The following is a 23,097-nucleotide window of genomic DNA, read 5'->3' as shown; positions in this document are numbered from 1 at the left end:
TGTGTGTGTGTGTGTGTGTGTATATATATATGGCATTTAACCTTAAATGACAACTAAAGTGGGTTTTTGTGGTTTCTGTTTGGTCACTCAGGCTGGAGTGCAGTGGCACAATCATAGCTCACTGTAGCCATGGCCTCCTAGGCTCAAGTGATCCTCCTGCCTCAACCTCCCAAGTAGCTGGGATGGCAGGCGTGCAGCACCACACCTGGAAATTGTTTACATTTTTTTTTGTAGAGATGAGGTCTTGCTATGTTGAACAGGCTAATTTAGAACTCCTGGCCTCAAGGAAGCCTCCTGCCTCAGCCTTCCAACGTGCTGGGACTGTCGGCATGAGCCACCACACCCAGTCTGCTCACGTTTATTTTTTCTTTTGCAACCTCTACCTCCCTGGGTCAAGCAATTCTCCTGCCTCAGCCCTCCCGAGTAGCTAAGATTACAGGCATGTGCCACCTTACCCTACTAATTTTTGTATTTATCCTACTAAAGTTTTGTAAATAGTCACATGATTTTCACACAGGCACTTAGCAGCCAGTCCCTCTCACAGCATTAGAGCACATTTAAACGTCATACTCCACTTTTTTGGAAGTGTGAATTCTGAGAGAAGCTGTAGGTTTTATTCTAACTCATCGGATCCTTTCTTTTTTAATTTGACTTTTCTCTTTAGAACAAAAATCAACCATAGTGGTTTCTTCTATTAAGTGGTATCCTTTAATTCCTGAGGTCATGAAAAATGAGTAAGTCATCAGTGTTCTTAGGCCTCTAAATTGTACTTCATGTAAATGCACCTCTTAGTGGGCTTTGTATGTAAAACATAACCTAGTTAGGCTGTGAGTTTCTTGAGAAAGAGAAAACCTAGTTCTGATTTTTAGAGGTTTTTTTTTTAAGCAAACATTATTCCTAAAAGAAGATAAAAGATGATCCGGGTATGGTGGCTCACACCTGTAACCCCAGCACTTTGGGAGGCCAAGGCAGGTGGATCTCCTGAGATTAGGAGTTCGAGACCAGCCTGACCAACATAGAGAAACCCCGTCTCTACTAAAAATACAAAATTAGCTGGGCGTGGTGGCACATGCCTGTAATCCCAGCTACTTAGGAGGCTGAGGCAGGAGAATCACTTGAACCCAGGAGGTGGAGGTTGCTGTGAGCTGAGATCGTGCCATTGCACTCCTGCCTGGGCAGCAAGAGCGAAACTCCATCTCAAAAAAAAAAAAAAAAAGACCGCCTGATTTTAATTACAAGTACCCTAAAGTTTGAAGTGCTAGTTGGAGTGTCACCTGGGATATACCAGAGCTCTGCTCTTTCGACACTTTTCTCCTGAGTCAGTGCAAGTTAAAAATTTTAAAAGTGGCCAGGTTTGGTGACACACACCTGTAGTCCTAGCTGCTTGGGAGGCTTGAGGGATAAGGATCACTTCAGCCCAGGAGCTAAAGGCCAGCCTGGGAAACCTAGCAAGACCCCTATTTTTACACAAAATAAGTAAATTCTAGAAGATGATCTCAAATATTTTTTTAAATACCTACTTACATAGTATTGTTGTGGCTATCCGTGTGGCCACAGTTATGCCTGAGGCTGTTCTAGGAGGGCAGTGAACATGTCTTTATTTCTCAAGAGGCTAGTTGTGTCTGTGCATTTTTTGGTAGAGTCCTGTCTGTGAACGTTTTTTAATGAAAGGTATAGGTAGCACTAGAATTAGTTGTGCAAATCCTTCAATATGTGGCTGAGAAGGTGTCCCTTGAATTTTGTCTTTTCCTTTGAAACATAAGAGGGCAGCTTTGATGTGTGCAAGGCGGTACTTCCTGATGCCGCTGCTTGTGGAGTCTGCCACCTCGAGAGGTGATGCAGGCACTAAATAAAAGACCCAAGAAAGGCTGGAGACTCCATAGGTGACAGCGCTCTATGGCTGCTACAGGCGGCTCTGGGTGTTTGGTGACCGACGTCAGCCTCTAAGGCCAGCCTTTCTCCAGGGCTGACACCGTCTCTCAAACCCCCTGGGTGCACGGCCCGGGCAGGGTGCTGCCTCACACCAGTGTTCGCAGACTCTCACTCTGAATCCTGAAGTCGGGTCTGCCTTCACATATCCTAAAGCTTCCTCTAGAAAAAATAAGATTCGGCTGCTTTGACAGGGCGGGGAGCTCTCCATCCACACGATTCCCAAGGAGCTGAGCTCAAAGCCTATGGCTGCTTTTGTGAGGGTGGCTGGGGACATCCCAAGCCTACCTCTTTTTCATTTTTATCTCTGGTTTGGGCAAAAACAATGATCCACATTTATAAGCGAGTTTTTAGGATTTAGTATTTGAGGAACTGTCTTGAATGTCCTCTGCCCACACGCACACAGGCTGTGGCCCTGAAGTCACACAGCAGTCTGTGACCAGGCAGCAGCCAGCAGCTCCTGAGCCTTTGGTCCCCCAAGAGCACTTGACACACATGGCCCCTGGGATTAAAAGGTACAGCAAGCATTGGGGACTTCCCACATGGCCCGGCCGGAGCAAAGTCTGAGGAGTGTGCTACGAATCTGATGTGCTGTTTGCTCTGTGTCTTCAGTTGCGGAAACCGAACCAGAGGAGCCAGGAAGGAGAAGGCGCTTAGTCAGGAATAACCCTGTCCTTCATCCTGGCTTCTCACCTGGCTGGAATCCTAACGATCCTGGTCAAACAGCTGCTTTAAAACATAACTCAGAAGCTTTTCTAAAAGGCCAGTTCAGTCAACATCTCGTAAATGCCTACTGCATATAAGAACTGAGAGATGATGGGATAAGACTCAGTTTGCCTCCTTTTAGGAACTCACAGTATAGTGGTGAGGTCGCCGTGGAGGACCCAAGCTCATGTGGGTCTTGGAGCACCTCCAATGCTGAACACTCGGGGTATCTCTGTCTCAATCAAGATCTCCTATAAGAGAGAGATATGAAAGCAAGATCGGTATTACCAGTTTAAAGACATTTAAGGCAGCCAGGAGCCCAGCTGTCATTTTTGAAGCCATTATTCTTTGGTTTTGTAATCCAAACTGTACATGCATCTCATTCTTCATGGATTTGTGTGTCTTTCCTGCCAGAAGCACAGGTTTAAGTCAGCCATCATTAAATATGACTTTAGTGTCTAGCTAGAAATAACCATAATTGGCCAGGCGCAGTGGTTTATGCCTGTAATCCCAGCACTTTGGAAGGCCATGGCGGGCAGATCACCTGAGGTCAAGAGACCAGCCTGGCCAACATGGTGAAACCTCATCTCTACTAAAACTACAAAATTTGCCCTGTATAGTGGCACGTGCGTGTGATCCCAGCTGCTCTGGAGGCTGAGGCAGGAGGATCACTTGAACCTGGGAGGCAGAGGTTGCAGTGAGCCAAGATCGAACCACGGCACTCCAGCCTGGGTCATAGAGGGAGACTCCATCTAAAAATAATAATAATAATAATAAAACCTTTGTCCCAAAACCATGGGATACCCCACCTGCATTTACATTCTCTCATCCGAGGCTGCCGAAGTAGGTGCGGCACTCAGAGCTGTGCAGGAAGGGGCTGCCTGCATTTTCTTCTCTCCGCCCCTATTCTGTTTAGCTCCCAGCGGGTCTCCCAGCAGCTGGGATTATTAAATCAATAAGGCATTGGTTAGGTGTCAAAGAGCTAACTGTGGTGTAAGAAGGGGTCAGATGACACTCGCCCAATACCTGAATACCATCTAGCCCAGCCTGCCAACCAAGGACTAAGGGGGTTGGAAGGGGGCGGTTCAGAGACGCCTGGCTCATCTCCAGACATTTTCTTAGCCATCACAGCTTTTTTATGATTTTTTTTTTTTTTTTGGTCTGGACTAGAGATGAGTTCTACTGCTTCATTTTAAAAAATCCTTCACAAGGAGTTGCCATAATTGTCTTAGTCTGCAATTAATTTTTTTTTTTTTTTTGCCAAGACAGTGTCTTGCTCTGTCACCCAGACCTGGAGTGCAATGGCATGATCTCGGCTCACTGCAACCTCTGTCTCCTAGGTTCAAGCAGTTCTGCTGCCTCAGTCTTCCAAATAGCTGGGGTTACAGGCGCACCAACATGCCCGGCTAATTTTTGTATTTTTAGTAGAGATGGGGTTTTACCATGTTGGCCAGGCTGGTCTTGAACTCCTGGCCTCAAGGAATTCAGCCTCTCAAAGTACTGGGATTACAGGCATGAACCACCACACCCGGCCAGTTCAGCAGTTTTTTAGGTAGGGGTTACTTCAGTATGCATATTTTAAGCCTTCTCAGCATTTTTGTTCAGCCAAACAAAGATTTTCTTCTACCATTTCCCTACAGACAAAACTCCTGTCCCAAATCTGTGCTGTCATAGGAATAGCTAGGACTGTTGACTTTTGTGCCTGTTGCTAGCTTTTTTAAAAAAGTTGTCATCTAGCTTTTGATGGGGCTGCTCCCCTCAGAGCTTGAATGGGGTTGGACAGACTTTTCTTCTGTCATCTCTACAGGAGTCAAAAGAGATGGGCTAGCCTGGGACTTTGTTCTCTTAATGGGGGCTTGATCCTGTGCACTGTCATTACCTTTGTATGTTCAGCATTTTGAACTTTCGGGTTTGAATCCACTAGAGATTATCTCTTCAAAATCCTAACACACCTATGAGGGTAGAAATACGTTGCTCATGTTCTGGAAGCAAAGCAGTATTTCCTTCAGAGGCTTGTCATTTCTTGAAGTCAGCATAATATGTGAGGGATGGTTTTCTCACTTGTTCTTTTAACATCTGAAGATTTGTTTCCTTAAAGAACTGCTATTTACTCCACAATCCAAACTGGTACATTAAAAACATCAATTAGGCCAAGCATGGTGGCTCATGCCTGTAATCCCAGTACTTTGGGAGGCTGAGGCAGGCAGATCATTTGAGGTCAGGAGTTTGAGACCAGCTTGGCCAACATGGTGAAACCCCATCTCTGCTAAAATACCAAAAAAAAAAAAAAAATAGCCGAGCATGGTGGCGCATGCTTGTAATCCCAGCTACATGGGAGGCTGAGGTGGGAGAATCGTGTGAGTGAGGAGGCAGAGGTTGCAGTGAGCCAAGATCACACCACTGTACTCCAGCCTGGGCGGCAGAGTGAGATTCCATCTCAAAAAAAAATTTGTGAGAAGGGAATTTTCTTTTCTGCTGTCAGCCTTCTTCTATCTTCCCAATGAATAGGGACAAACTTAGGCTTTCTCCAACTCACTCTTGCCCAAGAAAGCTGCTGTTTTTGCTTCTCCTAATTTCCTATCTGTGTAGTTCTTAGGGACCTGAGTTATTAGCAAAGGCTTCTTCCAGCAGCACCCGGCTCTACAGGAGCCTCCACTGCGAGCTCCAGAGCTCTGCTGCCTCCACAGGCCACCAGGCAATGCCTTGTGCTTTTGTATTTTTTACTGTAACAGCTTTATTGGGATACAAGTCACACAGCATACAGTTCACCCGTTTAAAGTATACAGTCAATGGCATTTAGTGTAAGTACGTCACCACAGTAAATTTTAGAATGTTTTCACCTCCCGAAAAGAAATCCTGGCCCATCTGCAGTCACTCTCTGTCCCTGCCCATACCCCCGCCCCATGACCTGTTCCCTAGGCCATCCCTTTCTTCTGGGCATCTCTGAGACAGGCCACATCTGGAGTCTCCCAAGGGAAGGGTAGACAGATTCTCCCTGCTAAGGGCTACAAGCATCTTCTCTGGCCCTGAGGCCCTGATCCCTTCCCCACTGCTCTCTCTGCTTCTGCCTCCCATGTCCTCCCCTCCCAGAGTGGGCAGATCTGGCTTACTGCGGAATGCAGCTTCCTTCCCCCAGGATGAGGCAGCAGAGAGAGCCCACAGCATGTCTGGGCCTGCCTCGGGACTCAGGCCACAAGGCCAGGCTGACCACAGAGAAGGCGCCTGGGACACATTCGGTGCCTAGCCCCCACTCCTGCCCCACACCCGAGAGGGGCTCAGGTAGTTTGAGGATGTGAGACTCTCAGCCTCCCAGGGCCTGGGAAACTGCTCATCCACTGGCCTGGTGAAAAGTGATTTCTGACTCGTTTTATACAAATAATAATTAAGCACAGGAAGAAAGAACCCTGAGGTGAGACCGTGAGCAGAGGAACTCTGGGGTGAAATGTATGAGGCCTGTGCGGGCATCCAAGTAAGGGTCCGTGGGTGCTTGTTAGTGTGTGATGGGAAAATATAGAACAGAAGCAGGCATGCAGCTGGGTCGAGGCCGGGTGCGGTCACTCATGCCTGTAATCCCAGGACTTTGGGAGGCTGCAGCAGGTAAATCACGAGGTCAGGAGTTTGAGACCAGCTTGGCCAACATGGCAAAATCCCATCTCTACTAAAAATACAAAAGTCAGCCAGTCGTGGTGGCGTGCGTGCGCCTATAGTCCCAGTTACTCAGGAGGCTGAGGCAGGAGAATTGCTTGAACCCAGGAGGCGGCGGCTTCAGTGAGCCGAGATTGTGTCACTGCATTCCAGCCTGGGCAACACAGCAAGACGCCTTCTCAAAAAAAAATAATAAATTGTTTCCCATATTCAATATTTTCTGCACTATAACCAAGATGATCATTCCAAAAGGCTCATGCCTCATTGCGCCTTGTTCCTTCTTGCTTAACTCCCATCCGGTTCTCCCAGGTTATCAGCTGATGTGTTCTTCCCTCTCAGAAGTTTTTCCTGCACAGACCCCTTTCCCCGGAAGTGTGGCTTGGTAACCATGCTTGTGGTGTTTCCATCACAGTCAGGTCGCCTTGTCACAGGAGTTCCACACTCCGGGGCAGGTGCCAGTGCTCTTATCTGAAGCCCCCATTGGGTGGTCAGCTCTAGACAGCAAGGGCATGGTTTATACCGTGGTATTGGTGTGCCTAGCAGATGCAGGTGTGTGGCTGTGATTCAGGGATGCTGTGGGGGTGGGCAGAGGTTTGAAATTGAGCCATGAAAGTAGGTGAGATGCAGCTGGGCACAGACAGGTGTCGCTGCCTTAGAAGCCAATGTAGGAAGAGCAAATGATGGACTTGAGCAGGGACCAGGAAGTGACAATCACAGCCCATGGCCCACTCCCTGCTTTTGTAAATAAAGTGCAGTGTAACGAAAGTGAGCCTCATTCCTTACCTTGGTGGAGTTGCGTAGCTGCTACCTAAACCCTGCACAGCCCAGAATATTTACCACCTAGCCCTTTCCCAAAGAGTTGGCCGTGCCTCCTGAGGAAGATAAAGGAGAGAATGGTGGAAAGTTAACTGAGAAGCATAGGCAGAGCCACGGCAAATACCTCAGTAGACAGGGCAGGAGAGTTGTCTACACTGGAAACCGAGAGAAATCGCTGAGAGAAATTGAAGAGTCACATCGGGCATCTGCCGCTTCAGCGCATCAGACTCTGGAGGCCACATCCCACACAGACTGATAGGCCCCATGCCTCAAGTTTCTAATGCAGTAGATCTGGGATTGAACCCGAGAATGTGTCTAACAAGTTCACAGATGCTGCTTCTTGGCCGAAAATCACACTTTGAGAACCATGCATCTAAATAAATGAAGCCACATGCCGTATTCATGGGTCGAGAAAAGATTGTAAAGGCATCAGTTCTCTCCAGTTTGAGAAACTTTTACGCAATCCCAGTTAAAGTCACATCAGGGCTATGTGTGTGCTTATGTGAATATGGAAATTGATGAGCTGATAGTAAAATATATATGGAAATAAAAAGGGGCTAAGAAAAGCTAACCAGGCTCAAAGAAGGAGGACTTTAAGAACTCCAACAAAACTCGAGGACTTTGCCAGATATCAAGATCTATTAGACACTAGGCACAGTGGCTTATGGTTGCAATACCAGCACTTTGGGAAGCCGAGGCCAGAGGATCACCTGAGCCCAGAGTTCAAGACCAGCCTGGACAATATGGTGGGACTTTGTCTCTACAAAAAAATGCATAAAAATTAGCTGGGCATGGTAGTGTGTGCCAGTAGGTCCCAGCTACTGGGGAGGCTGAGGTGGGAAGATCACTTGAGCAGGGGAGACCTAGGCTGCAGTGAGCCGTGATTACACCACTCCACTCCAGCCTGGGCAACAGGGTGAGACCCAGTCTCCAAAAAATTAGCAAAAGGCATATATGAAACATAAACATTTCATTATGTATAGGCAAATATTTCAAAATGTGAAAAAAAATCCAGAACACTTCTTATCCCAAGCATTTCAGATGAGGAGTACTCATCTGTATTATGGAGAAAAAATGTTCAACATCCTTAGTCTTCATGGAAATGACATGGAAAAAAACCACAGTGAGATGTAACTGAATTCCTCTCCTTCGGGGCACCAGCGCAACCAGGCCTGTTGAAAACATCAGCCAGTACAACCACTTCGGAAAGCTGTGTCTGCCCGCCTGAGCAGACACACGTCTTCAGACCCAGCAACTGTGCGTGGGTTTATATCCAACAGGTACGCATGGCTTATCCTCCCTAGCACCATTCTGCCTGCCTACCTAACCCCCGTCGAGGTATCTCTCCTTTTCCTGAGCCCTCCTTCTTTCAGGAGTAAGCTAATAAGACCAGGCTAGCTTGAGAAATTTGCATGTGTTCTTGTGTTAATCCCCAAAACAACAGTGTACTATGCCTTCAACTACAGCCTCTGAAATTGTGTAGGCCACAGGCTCCGGTATGGGCCTCGGAGTTACATGCTGTGGCTACATGGGCATTTGAATACCTCTCAAATCAGTGTGGAAAGCATCAGTCCACACTGCATGGATCAGCTCTTAATCACTTTTGATAGGACAAAAAATACATTAGCAGGGGGCAGGTGGGTACCTGCAGTCCCTGCTACTCGAAAGGCTGAGGCAGAAGAATTGCTTGAGCCCTGTGGGTAGAGATTGCAGTAAGCCAAGATCGTGCCACTGTACTCAACAGCCTGGGTGATGGGAGTGACAACATCCCCCACCAAAAAACCAAAACAGCCAAAGTACAGCAGAAGCAGCGTCCACACTCATAGCATTATAGAGTCAAATTGTCTACAGGGTTTATAAGAGCGTCATCATGCATGTGCCACCCCCACTTCCTACTCAGCTGGAGGCGTCAGCTGTCCACTCTATTTGTTACTTACCTCCACTATTGACATATTGCTATATATCCTTTCAGTATTTTTTCCTGTGTATATAAAGTATATATATATCAATCTGAGACAACTCTGTATCTGTTATGGTAAAGGTGTGTATATTGCTGTATACAGATTGATGGATGAATGCATTTTCTCACTTTGGTTTTTCTGTGATCACGGTTTTGCTTTTATTTGCTTGTGTGCTTTCCTGTGTCGCCCTCGGGCTTGCTGTGGACTGGTCTACTTGCTGACCACACAGTTGGCTTCCTAGGGAACCCCTGTTATTCTGGGATTCCCTGCAGCGTTGTGTGGACGCTCCTGTTAGCTGGCTCCTGTCTTCTGTCTGGGTTTACTCCGTGTTGGGAGGAGCAGCTTCCCTTCCTGACTACCCTCCAGTGGCCTCCTCAGAAAGGCTGGCATGGGAGATCGGAGTGTTAGACCTTGCATGTCTAAGAAACATATTTATTCAAAAAAAAAAAAAATCTTTATTCTTCAAGAATTCTAATTAATAATCAGATTATGTATTGGATTCTAGTTCAGAATTTATCGGGTTTTGAGCACTCATTGTCTCCCGGCTTCTAGTGTTGCTGCTGAGAAGTCTGTTGCTGTTTTCTGATTCCTGGACTTTTGTGTGTTTAAATTGTTTAGAAGTTATTTCAAACTTAATGAAGTTGTAAGAATAGCACAGAGAACTCCCACGTACCCTTTAATTACATTCACCAATTTTTAAATTTTTTCCACATTTTAGCATGCTCCCTTTCCTTCTCTCTACATGTATCTACACACACATGCATACTTTTTTCTGAACCATTTGAATGTAGTTGCTATATAATACTCCCCTCAATACTGAAGTACATTTTAAAAACAAGGATGCTCTCTTACATAACCACAGGCAGTTGTCAAATTCTGATTTCTGATCCTTTTTTTTTCTTTTTTTTGAGACAGAGTCTCACTCTGTCACCCAGGCTGGAGTACAGTGGTGCAATCTCTGCTCACTGCAACCTCCACCTCCCAAGTTCAGGTGATTCTCCTGCCTCAGCCTCCTGAGTAGCTGGGATTAGAGGTGCACGCCACCACACCCAGCTAATTTTTGTATTTTTAGTAGAGACAGGATTTCACCATGTTGGCCAGCCTGGTCTTAAACTCCTGCGCTTGAGTGATCCACCCACCTTGCCTCTAATTTCTGGTCTTTTGTATGTGACCTGCTTTTTCACTCTGGGAAGCTTTCAGGATCTTTTCTTGGCTCTCAGTATTCTGAAATTTCACAATGATGCATACTGTGGCATGGGTCTGTTTGCTTTTTCTTCATTAGGTTGTACATTCATGACCCCTTTCAATTTGGAAACATGTTCCTCTTCAGGGGCATTCCCATGAATTACTTTATTTTGATAATTTCTTCCTCTCATTATCTCTGATTTCTCTTTCTGGAACTCCCATTACTCACACAGTGGCCCTCCCAGATCTATCCTCTAATTTTCTTACCCTTTTCTTTTTTCAGTTTTCTGATTTCACAACTTTATCTTTTAGGCTTTTATTTAGTTTTTCATTTTTTTCTTCTGCTAATTTTTTTTTTGATTCTAACAGTCTTCTTTTGTCCTATAAAGAAAAAAACATGCTGTTTATGGATTCAGAATCTCATATCTGACAACTGATGATGCACCTTTTTGAAGTTTTTAATGGTTCATTTCCTGTAAGTAGCATTTTTGTCCTTTTGATAGCTCTTTCACATAACAGGTTTCCTCAGACGCTCGGTGGTTATTAGCTATCTGCACATACTCCAGAGTAGGACAGTAAGAAACTGCTGCACAGGTCTATGCTAGGATTCATTGACTGTCATCTTTCCCTGCGACTGATCTTGCTGGGGAACCCTTGGGATCAGCTTTTTTTGGCCTTTGGATTCTTCAGGTTCACCGGAGATGACACGTACAGTCTTCCGTCTGGAGGGTGGCCACTTGGCTGCACTGATGGCCACACTGTTAACATGTCCTAGTCTACACTGGTAGCCTACCTTGTTAACATAGTGCTCCACCATCAGCTTTGCTCTGTGGCCCCTCTTCAGGGTTCCTCTGTCACCTTTGAGAGTAAGTGGCTAGTTTTGTGCCAGGATGAGCTTATTGCTTCTGAAAGAGACTTTCAAATAGTTGGTCTCTCTTCACCTTGCCCACACTTCCAGAGCCGCTCAGCACCTCCAGGGCCTGAGCTTCTGGGCGGTTCTGCGGGATGCAGCAGGTGGGTCACTGGCTTTCCTGGGCCTTCTCACTCTGTCTCCGTCTGTCCTGCTGTCTGGTTGCCCAGCTTTTGCTCTGTCATCACTCATCCTGCTATTTTGTGGTTGTGATTTGTGCCTTTAAAAAATGCCTTTGTTTTGCCAGGCATGGTGGCTCACGCCTGTAATCCCAGCACTTTGGGAAGCTGAAGCAGGCAGATCACCTGAGGTCAGGAGTTCGAGACCAGCCTGGCCAACATAGTGAAACCCCATCTCTACTAGAAATACAAAAATTAACTGGACATGGTGGTGCATGCCTATAATCCCAGCTACTTGGGAGGGCTGAGGAAGGAGAATGGTTTGAACCTGGGAGGCGCAGGTTGCAGTGAGCCAAGATCACACCACTGCACTCCAGCCTGGGCAACAGAGCAGACTCTGCCTCAAAAAAAAAAAAAAAAAAAAAAATCCCTTGTTTTAGTAAGGTTTCTGGAGAGAGAAGAGAGAAATGTGAGTTCAATCCACTGTGTTTAAGCAGAGGTTTCCCATGATTATGGAAAAACAAGTGGGCCAGATAGCAGTAGGCTGACAGCAGCTCGCCAGTGCATTCCCCAAGAGGCGCTTTTTGTCATTGACTTGCTAAGAACCCCAAGGTGAGGCCCTGTTAGCTTTGAGGCTCCGTGATTTGCTCTGCCTTTCCGAGCGTGATGGGGAGGCACACGCAGGCAGCATGGCAGGGGCGCCCTGCATGACGGGGCACTCAGGACAGTGAGTTCCGCCCGCTGCTATGGACTGATCCAGGCTTTGCCTGGGCTTTTGTCTCTTTAGTGAAGCTGCTGTTTGTTTTCTTCCATTCCCAATCCCCAAACCTGTTCTCTAGGATGATGAGAGCCTGAAGTACCTCACCCATGAGGAAAAGGATGTCCTTCTGTTTTTTGAGGAGACGATCGACTCCCTGGACGAGGACTTTGAGGAGCCAGTGCTGTGTGATGGGGGAGCATGCTGCCCCTGCTCCCCGTCTCTGGGAGAGAGCACCTCCAGTCTCTCCGAGCCTGAAGATGTCATCGACTTAGTGCAGTTGGCACCTCGCGCCAGGGAATCCGAGGGCCTTCCAGAGAGGGCCCAGGCAGCAGGTGAGGGGGAAGCACAGGCCAGGCCTGGGACGTGGTTTGCTCGTGTCTGTGGGGCACAGAGATCCTTTTTGTGATCTCCTGTGTTTGCCAGTAGAAGCTGTTGAGTCTTCCCAGATTTTTATAGGGGAAAAGCATCCTCGGCAGTTTCATTGTCCTGCAAAGGGAAATGCCTGAGGGACTAGAATAAAGGAGGAAACAAACTGGGCCCTTAAGTGGAGTTTACAGTTTGCTTTTTTTGTTTTTTCTTTTCTTTTTTTGAGATGGAGTCTCGTTCTTGTTGCCCAGGCTGGAGTGCAGTGGCACTATCTCAGCTCACCTCTGTCTCCCAGGTTCAAACAATTCTCTTGCCTCAGCTTCCTGGTAGCTGGGACTACAAGCACCTGCCACCACACCCGGCTAAGTACTTTTAGTAGACACGGGGTTTCGCCATTTTGGCCAGACTGGTCTTGAACGCCTGACTTCAGGTGATCCACTCGCCTCAGCCTCCCAAAGGGCTGGGATTACAGGCATGAGCCACCGTGCCCGGCCCGGAGTTTACATTTTCATACACAATGCACACGTGCACAGAAAGAAAGAAAATTAGAAATGGCTTCCAGGTAATTATTTTACAGGCTGGGCGCCATGGATCACTTGAGGCCAGGAGTTCAAGACCAGCCTGGCCAACACAGTGAAAATTAGCTGGGCCTGGTGGTGCATGCCTGTAGTTCCAGCTGCTCCAGAGGCTGAGGCACGAGAATCACTTGAACCCACCAGAGGCTGCAGTGAGCCAAGATTGCACCACTGCACTCCAGCCTGGGTGGCAGAGCAAGACCCTGTCTCAAAAAAGAAAGAGAATCTAGTATCATTGCTGACGTGGCAGGAGGTGGAGCTCGGTAATGGGAGCCATGGGTAGTGGCTGTAAATACAAATGAGCTTCACTCACTCACCGCTTACAGTTCCTAACAGGCCACAGACCAGTACCAGGGGTGTTGGGGATCCCTGAACTGGACAGAAATGGGCAGAGAGAAATATCTTCCAGTTTTTTTCCCTGATTGGAAAGGATACTGGAAACACATGTGGCCAAGGGGTTGGATTGGAAGGGATGAGGAAAAAAGTATTTTTGCTGTGGTAATGATAAAATACTGGCATTTGTCTTGAGCCACTAGAAATAAAGTATGTGCACATGTATATGCATATATGTATTTTAAGCAAGGCTATGTATTACACTGAACTTCGCATACTCTGGATACGGATTCCATGTAAATACGGAACTTGGTTTGCAGCCATCTCTTCAAAGAAGAGAAGTAATGTGAATTTCCCATTTATATTGTACTTCCGCTTTGAAATCTAGTTCCAAAAGTCATTTGAAGCAGCTGATACATTTAAAATGTGAGATCACATAGTCACGCCAAGGAAAACACTCTGAAAAATCAGCTACACCTCTCCATCAGTTCTCTAACATGCTATTTTCATAACAATTTTTTTTGAAACAGAAACTTGCTCTGTCACCCAGGCTGGAGTGCAATGGCACAGTCATGGCTCACTGCAGCCTCCAATTGCTGGGCTTAAATGATCCTCCCACCTCAGCCTCCCAAGCAGTCACCATGCCTGGCTAATTTTTTATTTTTCATTATTTTTAGAGATGAGGGTCTCACTATGCAGCCCAGGCTAGTCTCGAACTTTGGGGCACAAGTGATCCTCCCACCTCAGCCTCCCAACTTGCTGGGATTGCAGGTGTGAGCCACTACACCTGGCATTTTCATAACAATTTTAAGTGCCCACAGAGTATATATTGTGAGATTCTGAAGATACGAACATAAAAAGGTACGATTTCAGGAATTTTTTTTTTTTTTTCTGAGACAAAGTCTCACTCTTGTCACCCAGGCTGGAGTGCAGTGGTGCCATCTCAGCTCACTGCAACCTCCGCCTCCCAGGTTCAAGTGATTCTTCCACCTCAGCCTCCAGAGTAGCTGGGACTATTGGCACATGCCACCACACCCTGCTAATTGTATTTTTAGTAGAGTCAGGGTTTCACTATGTTGGCCAGGCTGGTCTTGAACTTCTGGCCTCATGTGATCCACCTGCCTTGGCCTCCCAAAGTGCTGGGATTAGAGGAGTGAGCCACCACGTGGCCCAGTTCTATTTTGGGAGACAGGTGCATAAGTAGAGCAGTGCCAGGTGATCTGTGATTGGTGCATTCTGTGTCAAGACTCAGGCCTGTTACATTCGCCATCATAGAGGAAAGTGACACCGATTCATGTCCTTCATCGAGAAGGAAAGACCTGCTGGTGTCTGTGTATGCCACACATTCTAACCTCAGTTTCCCCTCTGTAAACTCCCCGATGAGCTGGTCACCGCGTGCATCCTGTCCCAGCCTCAGGGGCTGGAGCCTCAGCAGCCCGCGTGGAGGGCATGTCTCCTGGGTGCCGACTGTCTGACTTGCAGGGCTATCATGATTTGTCCCTTCTCATGATGTGAGGTCATGAGCATAACATACCACCTGTTTCTCTAGTCCAGGGAACCCGGAGAGAGTAGTTCACTCACAGGCGGCACCGGGGAAGTTGGTGTCAGGTCTGGTTGAGGCTCTTTCCAGTTCAGCGAGAGGGAATTTCATGCCTTTACTTAACCTGGGCTAGTGGCTCACAGGCTCTTTCTTCCCTCTCTTCCAGGGCCTGCACCTTCCGGGAAGGAGCATAGGAAACAAGATGCTGAGACTCCTGCACCTCCGGCGGACACCCCCGCTACCGAGACCCTCCCTCCGGCTCCCGAGACCGTTCCTGCGCCGCCGGTGCCCGGCACCCCCGAACCCCCCAGGAGGGAGCTGCGTGCCCCCTCCCCGCCGAAGGAGCACCCCCGACTCCTGCGCTCCGTTCCCACACCCTTGGTTATCGCGCAGAAGATTTCTGAGAGGCTTGCGGAGAGTGAAGCCTTCTCGCCCACCTTCCCGTCTGGGGAGGGCCGACCGGGGGAGTGGAGGACACCAGCCGCCTGGGGACGCCGCAGTGGAGACCCTGACCTGAGGCCCAGCCGCCCGGCACAGCCCAAGGCCCCCCGCTTCCCCAGCAACATCATCGTCACCAATGGTGCAGCCCGGGAGCCCCGTAGGACCCTGTCCAAGGCGGCCGTCAGCGTGCAGGAGCGCAGGGCGCAGGTGCTAGCCACCATCCACGGCCATGCCGGTGCCTTCCCTGCCACGGGGGACGCGGGTGAGGGGGCCCCGGGGCGCGGCTGCTTCCCAGAGCCGGTGGCGCGTGGCCAGGACAGGACGGGCCCCGCTGAGAGTCTCCGTGCAGGGAGCCAGGCTCCGCGGGGCCCGGCACTGGCCAACGGCTTCCCGAGCGCGCACGAGGCCCTGAAGAGTGCGCCCAGTACCTTCGCGCCCACTGGGAAGTCCCTCTGCTTCCGCCCCGGCGTGGCCCTTCCCAGCACGCGGGGCCACCAGAGCATCCTCAGGCCCCGGCAGCCCGATGGCGGCAAGGACGTGCAGCGTCGCGCAGACTCCCTGCCCCGGCCCCAGGGCGTCACCGTGCAGTTCGTGGGCCGTGGCTCCTCGGAGGAGGCGCGCAGGGAGGCCCTGCGGAAGCTGGGGCTGCTCAGGGAGACCTCGTGAGGGCCGCGCGGGCCCGGATCCACCCTGTGTCTCCCCACCCCGAAGAGAGGGTAAAAGAGGAGCTGCATCGCATCCAGGAGCTGCCGGGCCTAAAACCGATGTGAGAGCCAGAGCCCCTGCCCTCTGCGGCGCATGCAAGTGGAGAGGGGCCAGGCTCGGGCCTCCTGGCCGAGCCCGCACCGCTGGCTCCAGCCACCGGAACAGAGGACTCTTCCCTAAAGGAATCCAGCCGGGGTCTTGTCTCCCTTTTCCCAAGAACTGAGAAAAGAACCTGTTAAACCCATAGGTTTCCGTGATGTGTAAATGCCACCTTTTGGGGGCGTCGGGGAGGAGCAGGGTTGGTGCGATTGTCCTCCTTGAGTCTCATCTGCCTTTTTCTCCAAGTACATGACATGAAAGCCAGTTTAGATCCCTTCCTCTCAGGATTCCCCCCGCCTTTTCTAAGAAAATAGAAATGCTTGTTCCATTTTGTAATGTCTTAATGTATTTGCTTTTGTTTTCGAAGGGTGCGGCATCATGGTACTTTGCTTTTGTTTCTCGACGTAATTTAGCTTGCCCAGTTTTGTTTTTTACTGAAAACTGAAATGAAACCTTTGGAGTATGATGTACTATAATTTTGAGTTTGGTGAGTGAAATAGGTGGTAATTTTGAGAAAGCAAGTCTCATTGGACTCCTAGGTCTGGGACGTGTGCATGAGGCTGTGTATGTGTTTTTAGATACACGTGTCAACATATACATGCATAGGCACCCTGTGTGTCCACATGCATCATTACTACGTAAACTTCTCAACACCCTCCTAAGTCACTGCAGGATCCCAGCGCTTCCTATCCTTGAGTAGACAGAGCCACCTCAGCATCCTGATGGATAATAATAGAAGAAATTGTTAACTTCCTAGTAGGGAAGTCCGTTAAGGACACATCTCCATGGTATTTTGGTGAACCCAAAATGCTTTTTCCTCAACAAAATGTTCCTCTGTTCCCAATTAAAGTAATATTCTCCACTTCTAAGTAAGCAAGATTGTTCACTAAACAGCCTTGCTGGGATCATGCCTGTAATCCCAGCACTTTGGGAGGCCAAGCGGGCAGATCATGAGGTCAGGAGTTCAAGACAAGCCTGGCCAAGATGCTGAAATCCCATCTCTACTAAAAATGTAAAAATTAGCCGGGCATGGTGGCAGGTGCCTGTAGTCCCATCTACTGGGGACGCTGAGGCAGGGAATTGCTTGAACCCAGGAGGCGGAGATTGCAGTGAGCCAAGATCACACCACTGCACTCCAGCCTGGATGGCAGAGCAAGACTCTGTCTCAAAAAACAAAAACAGGCAGGGTACGGTGGCTCATGCCTATAATCCCAGCACTTTGGGAGGCCGAGTTGGGTGGATCACCTGAGGTTGGGAGTTCAAGTCCAGCCTGAACAACATGGTGAAACCCCGTCTCTACTAAAAAAAAAAAATACAAAATTAGTCGGGTGTGGGGGTGCATGCCTGTAATCCCAGCTACTCAGGAGGCTGAGGCAGGAGAATCGCTTAATCCTGGGAGGCGGAGGTTTTGCTGAGCTGAGATCATGCCATTGCACTCCAGCCTGGGCAATAAGTGAAACTCCGTCTCAAAAACACAAACAAAAAAACCTAATCTCCTTTATCAATTTTAGTTTTGCGTGTTCCAAGGTAGCCAGTCAACAGAATGAAGCAAAAGACTCTTAAAGATCCCCCCCGACTGTCATGTTCCACAAGCAAGATCTCAGTAGGGAAAAACCCGTGAACGAGTTTACAGAGCACAAAAAATCCAGTTTCCTCCCAGACCATGTCTTACGCGCCGAGTTATGCCACAAGCGTTATTATCAAAACTATTTAAGGCTGGAGTCTTAGACCTCTAAAAATAGACAGGAAGGGCTGCCCTGAGCAGTCACGCCCTTGTGTTTTTATGTCTCTGCCAGGGCTTAACAGAGCCTGTTTCTTTCCTGTTGAGTATTACTTAAATTCAGACTTAGATGTGCTGTGAAGGGCATTTTTCATAGTATTCCGTCTGCCTTTTAAGTTACGTAAAGTGCATGATTATACTTTTTTCCTTAGAAATGCAATATTTAGTCTCATCCAGCTCTTATTCCCATAATAACCTCATAGATTCTTGATGATCTTAAATAGGTGCTTTATTTTACAGCTTTCAAAAGTAGTACTGTAAATTTTCCTCCTGTTAATGTTGGATGGGTTTAAAGGATTTGTAAGGGCTGTGTTTCCTTTTTACAAAGCAAGATGCCATACAGTGTTCAATAAGAGAAGGTCTTGATACACCCAGCATTTTAAATACTCTTTGTAAATGAGGACTGCATCCTTTTCTGTGACCCTATGATTTCAATGTGAGTAGGGTGAACTGGACTGCTTATCAGTTTATTTGTTGCCATAATCACATTTTTGGAAAATAAATTTAAGAGTTTTATCTTAAGCTTGTTTTTGCATTGCATGCTATATTCTCAGTTACTTTCTTTTAAATGGTTATACCCTTTCCTTCTATTTATTCATTTCTTCTGTTTATTCATCTGTTATACTGATGGTCACTTTGGTCACTTCTTATGTCTAAAACCCTACTAATTAAAGCCATATGTTTTGTATGAAGTTGAAATTCTAGCTGCTGCTAATCTAACCTGTACGTGAACATATGTTAGCAAACCCAGTTTGTGGAGGGGCATTCATTTTCTTGTCATAATTATATGATGGGATTTCTTAAAGGTCATCTGGTTCACTGTAATTAGAAGGACCATACATACCTCAAAGCAAAATTGTAATGGAAAGACGAGTCCTAAGTGCCCCACTCTTCTCCCCAAGTGATGCTTGTAAATCACCCTCCACTTTTACAAACTCTTTATCTTAATGCTTAAATGAAAAAAAGAAAATTATCCTTTTCTTTTTGAAAAGGTCTTATCTCCGTTTCCCAAGAACTGAGAGAATAACCTTTGCCCAGGCTGAAGTGCAGTGGCACAATCTTGGCTCACTGCAACCTCCACCTGCTGGATTCAAGTGATTCTCCTGCCTCAGCCTCCTGAGTAGCTGGGATTACAGGCACGTGCCACTATGTCCAGCTAATTTTTGTATTTTTAGTAGAGACGGGGTTTCACCATTTTGACCAGGCTGGTCTCAAACTCCTAACCTCAGATGATCCACCAGCCTCAGCTTCCCAAAGTGCTGGGAGTACAGGCATGAGCCATCGCCCCAGCCATGTCCTTGGCTTTTCAAAAGCTGTGTGCAAATGGCCAAACCAGAGTCCCAACAGCAGATGACAACCCCAAACACAGGATCGCAGCATCTGCAGAGTCCTCTCCTCCCTCCGCTTTCTGACACTTGGTTCCTCACATGCATACCCAATTTCACAAAACTGGCAGAAATGATGATTGCTTCTCCCTGCCCACATTCTCCTAGAAGGCTGATTGAGGAGAGAAGGGGCACGGATCCTGGGATGCTTTCATCAGGAATTTGGAGGATGACTTTTCCATAGTGTTTAATGATAGAACCCTCGGCCCCACGCTTTTCGATGGAACTCAGAGGCGCGTGAGGGCGGCCCCAGGCCCAGGGGTCACAGCCTGTGCTGCCTGCCTGCTCTTCAGCCCCTCCTGGGCTGCACAAGTTGACTTCTGACTCTAGGATTCCTCACTCAAAATTCCTGGAGCAGCATTCCACTGTAGGATGCCCATTTGAAACCAGCTATCGTGAAGAGCTGGGCAGAGGTGATGAGCACTGCCTTACAGAAACCTTAGGATTGACTGTTTTATTAAAAACAAAAAATTGGAAATACATTCTCTTGACCAGGCATGTGGCTCATGCCTGTAATGCCAAAACTTTGGGAGGCCGAGGTGGGGAGATTGCTTGAGCCCAGGAGTTCGAGGCCAGCCTGAGCAATGTAGTGAGTCCCTATCTCTACAAAAATTAAAATAAAAATAACTAGTCCGGCCTGGTGGCATGCACCTGTAGTCCCAGCTACTCAGGAGGCAGAGTGGCAGTATCGCTTGCATCTGGGAGGACAAGGTTGCAGTGAGCCTAGCTCTTGCCACGGCACTCCAACCTGGGCAAGAGACAGCGTGTCTCAAAAAGAAAAAAGAAATGCATTCTCTTTAAATTTCCACACGTCTTGCTGTAAGGATTCTGACCTGTCAGAGGATTTGGTGGTAATGATTTTTATACAGTAGGTGATCTAAGGAATCACTTATTTAATGCTTCATAAGGAGGAATGAAGAGAAAGATGAAACGTAACAATTTACTTTTATCCTAACTCCTGTACTGTTTTCCCAATGACGACTGGCCTCCAGAAGGCATTGCTCTGCATGTATTCATCACTGTGACCTGGCGAGATTAACAGACTTGTTTTCCCCTAAGCTGCTTCCTTGGGTTCTTAAACTTCTGTCATCAAAGAATGGTGAGCTCGGAGGAGCGAGCGGAGTGGAGCGAGGAGCGAGCGCTGGCCTTGTTTTCCTGTGGTCCCGTCAGGGCTGCTGGGGGGAGGAGGAAGGGGAGGAGTCGGGAATGCTCACCTGAACTGGTTTGTGTTTTCACTGAAATGACAAGTCACCGAACAGGTTTTGTGTCCTCTCCTCACAAGGCTTTCTTCCCTGCTTTTAAGTAAGGAGAACAAGTTCCATCTCATTTTCTAATCTGCTAGATGGACAAGCCCTGCTTGCTTTCTTGTTTTTTTTTGGGTTTGTTTTTTTTTTTTTTTTTTTTTTTGAGACAGAGTCTTGCTCTGTAGTCCAGGCTGGAGTGCAATGGCATGATCACCGCAACCTCCTCCTCCCAGGTCCCAGTTCAAGCGATTCTCCTGCCTCAGCCTCCTGAGTACCTGGGACTACAGACCTGCACCACCACGCCCAGCTAATTTTTTCTATTTTTAGTAGAGATGGGATTTCACTATGTTGGACAGGTCAGATTGATCCTGACCTTGTGATCCGCCCATCTTGGCCTCCCAAAGTGCTCGGATTACAGGCGTGAGCCACTGAGACCGGCCCCCCTGCTTTCAAATAGCTGAGGAAAGAGAAGACAGAGCTGCAAGCCACTCTGTCCTGGGAAATCACGTGCTCTGTCATTGAATTTGAAGCAGGGGCATGGCTGGGAACCCAGCTCCACGTGGCCTACCTCCCCCAGGCCTCTGGGGCTTCTCCCTCACCACCAGAATGACCACTTTCTCTCGCATGAAAGCCTTGTGGGAGGATCCAGCCATGCACAGAAGAAAAGGCCGGGGCCCTCCCACCCCAGGCTTTTCACCATGGCAACTGCCCCCCTGGTGTTTGACAGATGAAGGCTTTCTGAAAGGCCTCTTCCAAACAAGACAACACAACTCTGTCCTCTGCATTCCACATTCACAAGACTTATGAAATGCCCATCACTCAGCGAAGCAGGCTACATGCTTCCTCCTGGGTACCGTCCTGAGGTGGGTAGGGGAGTCAACCCCCAGGAGCCCAAAAGGATTTCCTCCAGGCCTGCTCCTTCTGCAGACTGTAGGAACTTCCTATGGAACAAGTGGCTAAGAAGGGGCCACATGGTGTCTCCCAGTCATGACCTCAACAGCCTCAGCGGCAAACTCCAGCCTAGGGGAGGAGCACCCCAACCAGCCTGCAGAGTGCGGCGGGTCACAGCACCCCAGCATTGCCACTGCATCCTGGATCCCACTGCAGTCCCCAGACCTGGGTGCAGGGTCCACAGCTAGGCCCCTCTGCCCTCAGTACACGAGGCTCTGCAGCAAGGCTTGGTCGGTCTGGGTCCCTTTCTGCTTCACTGCTTGGGTTTAAGACAGGTTTTCCTAGCTCCCAAGTCTGCTTTAAAGCCCTGGTCGCCCTGTTCCCCACTGACCCTTGCTTCTGAGGTTTGGGAGCATCTGAAAGTGCAAGTGGTCTAGGCCTGCTCAAAGCCTCAGGCCTTTCTTCAGAGGCTGGGCAGACAGCAGGAACCCCAGGCCAGCATTCTACCCCTGCTCCCACATCCCTGCTGCCATCAGGGCAGTTGCTGTGACCAGCCCACTCTAGGCCCAGGTGAGAATTGACATTTGCAAGCACAGGCTGCTGGAGTGCAGTGGCTGATCAACAGGTCACCCTTCATAAACTTTAACCTCAGAGTGTTTGTGTAGCAAGTAACGCTGCCAACAGTAGTGACCTAAATTCTGGAAATGCCTTTCAGGGGTGGGGCTGAATGAACAAGGGAACTGTGTGCAGAACCTGCACAGCCTGTGCGCACAACCAGGGGACGGCTCCCATGCAGGCCCAGGCCCCGCTGACTGCCGGGTCTGCACTTCGCCTTTCACAGCATGAACTGCCTGTGAGTGTGAGGACAGCAGCAAGACACCAGCCCTTGTTCCTGAAGACACCCTGGCCCTCTGTGGCCCTTCTGCAATGGCCCAAGTCCTCACACAACCCTTGTCCCTGACAAGTTACGGTGTCAGCAATGCCACATGGTCACCTTCAGCCTCCAACCAGTTCTCCGACTATACAAGTTTCCTGGTCCTTGAAATTGGACAGACTGTATCCCTTTTACCTACCATTCACTTGGTGTCTGGCGTTTTGGATTTGGGGAAAATAGCCTATGCTTGGGAAAACGGTTTTCTTTTTTTTTCTTGAATTTCGCTCTCGTTGCCCAGGCTAGAGTGCAGTGGCATGATCTTGGCTCACTGCAACCTCTGCCTCCTGGGTTCAAGCAATTCTTCTGCCTCAGCCTCCCCAGTAGCTGGAATTATAGGCATGGGCCACCATGCCCAGATAATTTTTGTATTTTTAGTAGAGATGGGTTTCTCCATGTTGGTCAGGCTAGTCCCAAACTCCCAACCTCAGATTATCCACCCGCCTCAGCCTCCCAAAGTGCTGGGATTACAGGAATGAGCAAACACACCCAGCCTAAGGAAGACAGTTTTCAAAGAGGAAGAGGGCTTAAAAAGGCCTGGCAGTGCCCAGGTGTTGGAGCAGCTGGCACGCCCCATCTCCTGTACCCACCTTCCCAACTCAGGACTGAGGGGCTCACATGGTTGTGACTTTCCTAATTCATAACCCATGTGACTGTGAAGCTTTCTATGAGGCTCTTCATTCTTCAGACCAATCTTTTTTTTTTTTTTTTTTTTTTGATGGAGTCTTGCTCTGTTACCCAGCCTAGAGTACAGTAGCGCTATCTTGGCTCATTGCA

The 23,097-nt window shown here is 48.4% G+C and overlaps 1 protein-coding gene across 2 annotated transcripts in view; it reads left to right on the top strand.

The window, feature by feature from the left end:
• PROSER2 (proline and serine rich 2) overlaps positions 1–16,417 on the top strand; it is a 99,479-nt gene extending 83,062 nt beyond the window's left edge. For both annotated transcript variants that reach the window (XM_032244071.1, XM_032244072.1), the window contains exons 3-4: positions 12,110–12,362; positions 15,011–16,417. In XM_032244071.1, coding sequence (XP_032099962.1) covers positions 12,110–12,362; positions 15,011–15,951 — 1,194 coding nt within the window. In that variant the 3' untranslated portion in view covers positions 15,952–16,417. The remainder of the gene's footprint in view (positions 1–12,109; positions 12,363–15,010) is intronic.
• Positions 16,418–23,097: the final 6,680 nt, after the last annotated feature.

The sequence above is a fragment of the Sapajus apella genome, unplaced genomic scaffold, assembly GCF_009761245.1.
Source record: "Sapajus apella isolate SASKATOON/1434 unplaced genomic scaffold, GSC_monkey_1.0 scaffold53, whole genome shotgun sequence".
NCBI classification, from domain to species: domain Eukaryota; kingdom Metazoa; phylum Chordata; class Mammalia; order Primates; family Cebidae; genus Sapajus; species Sapajus apella.
Note: the sequence above shows the minus strand (reverse complement) of the source record. Positions and strands in the feature narration are given on the sequence as shown.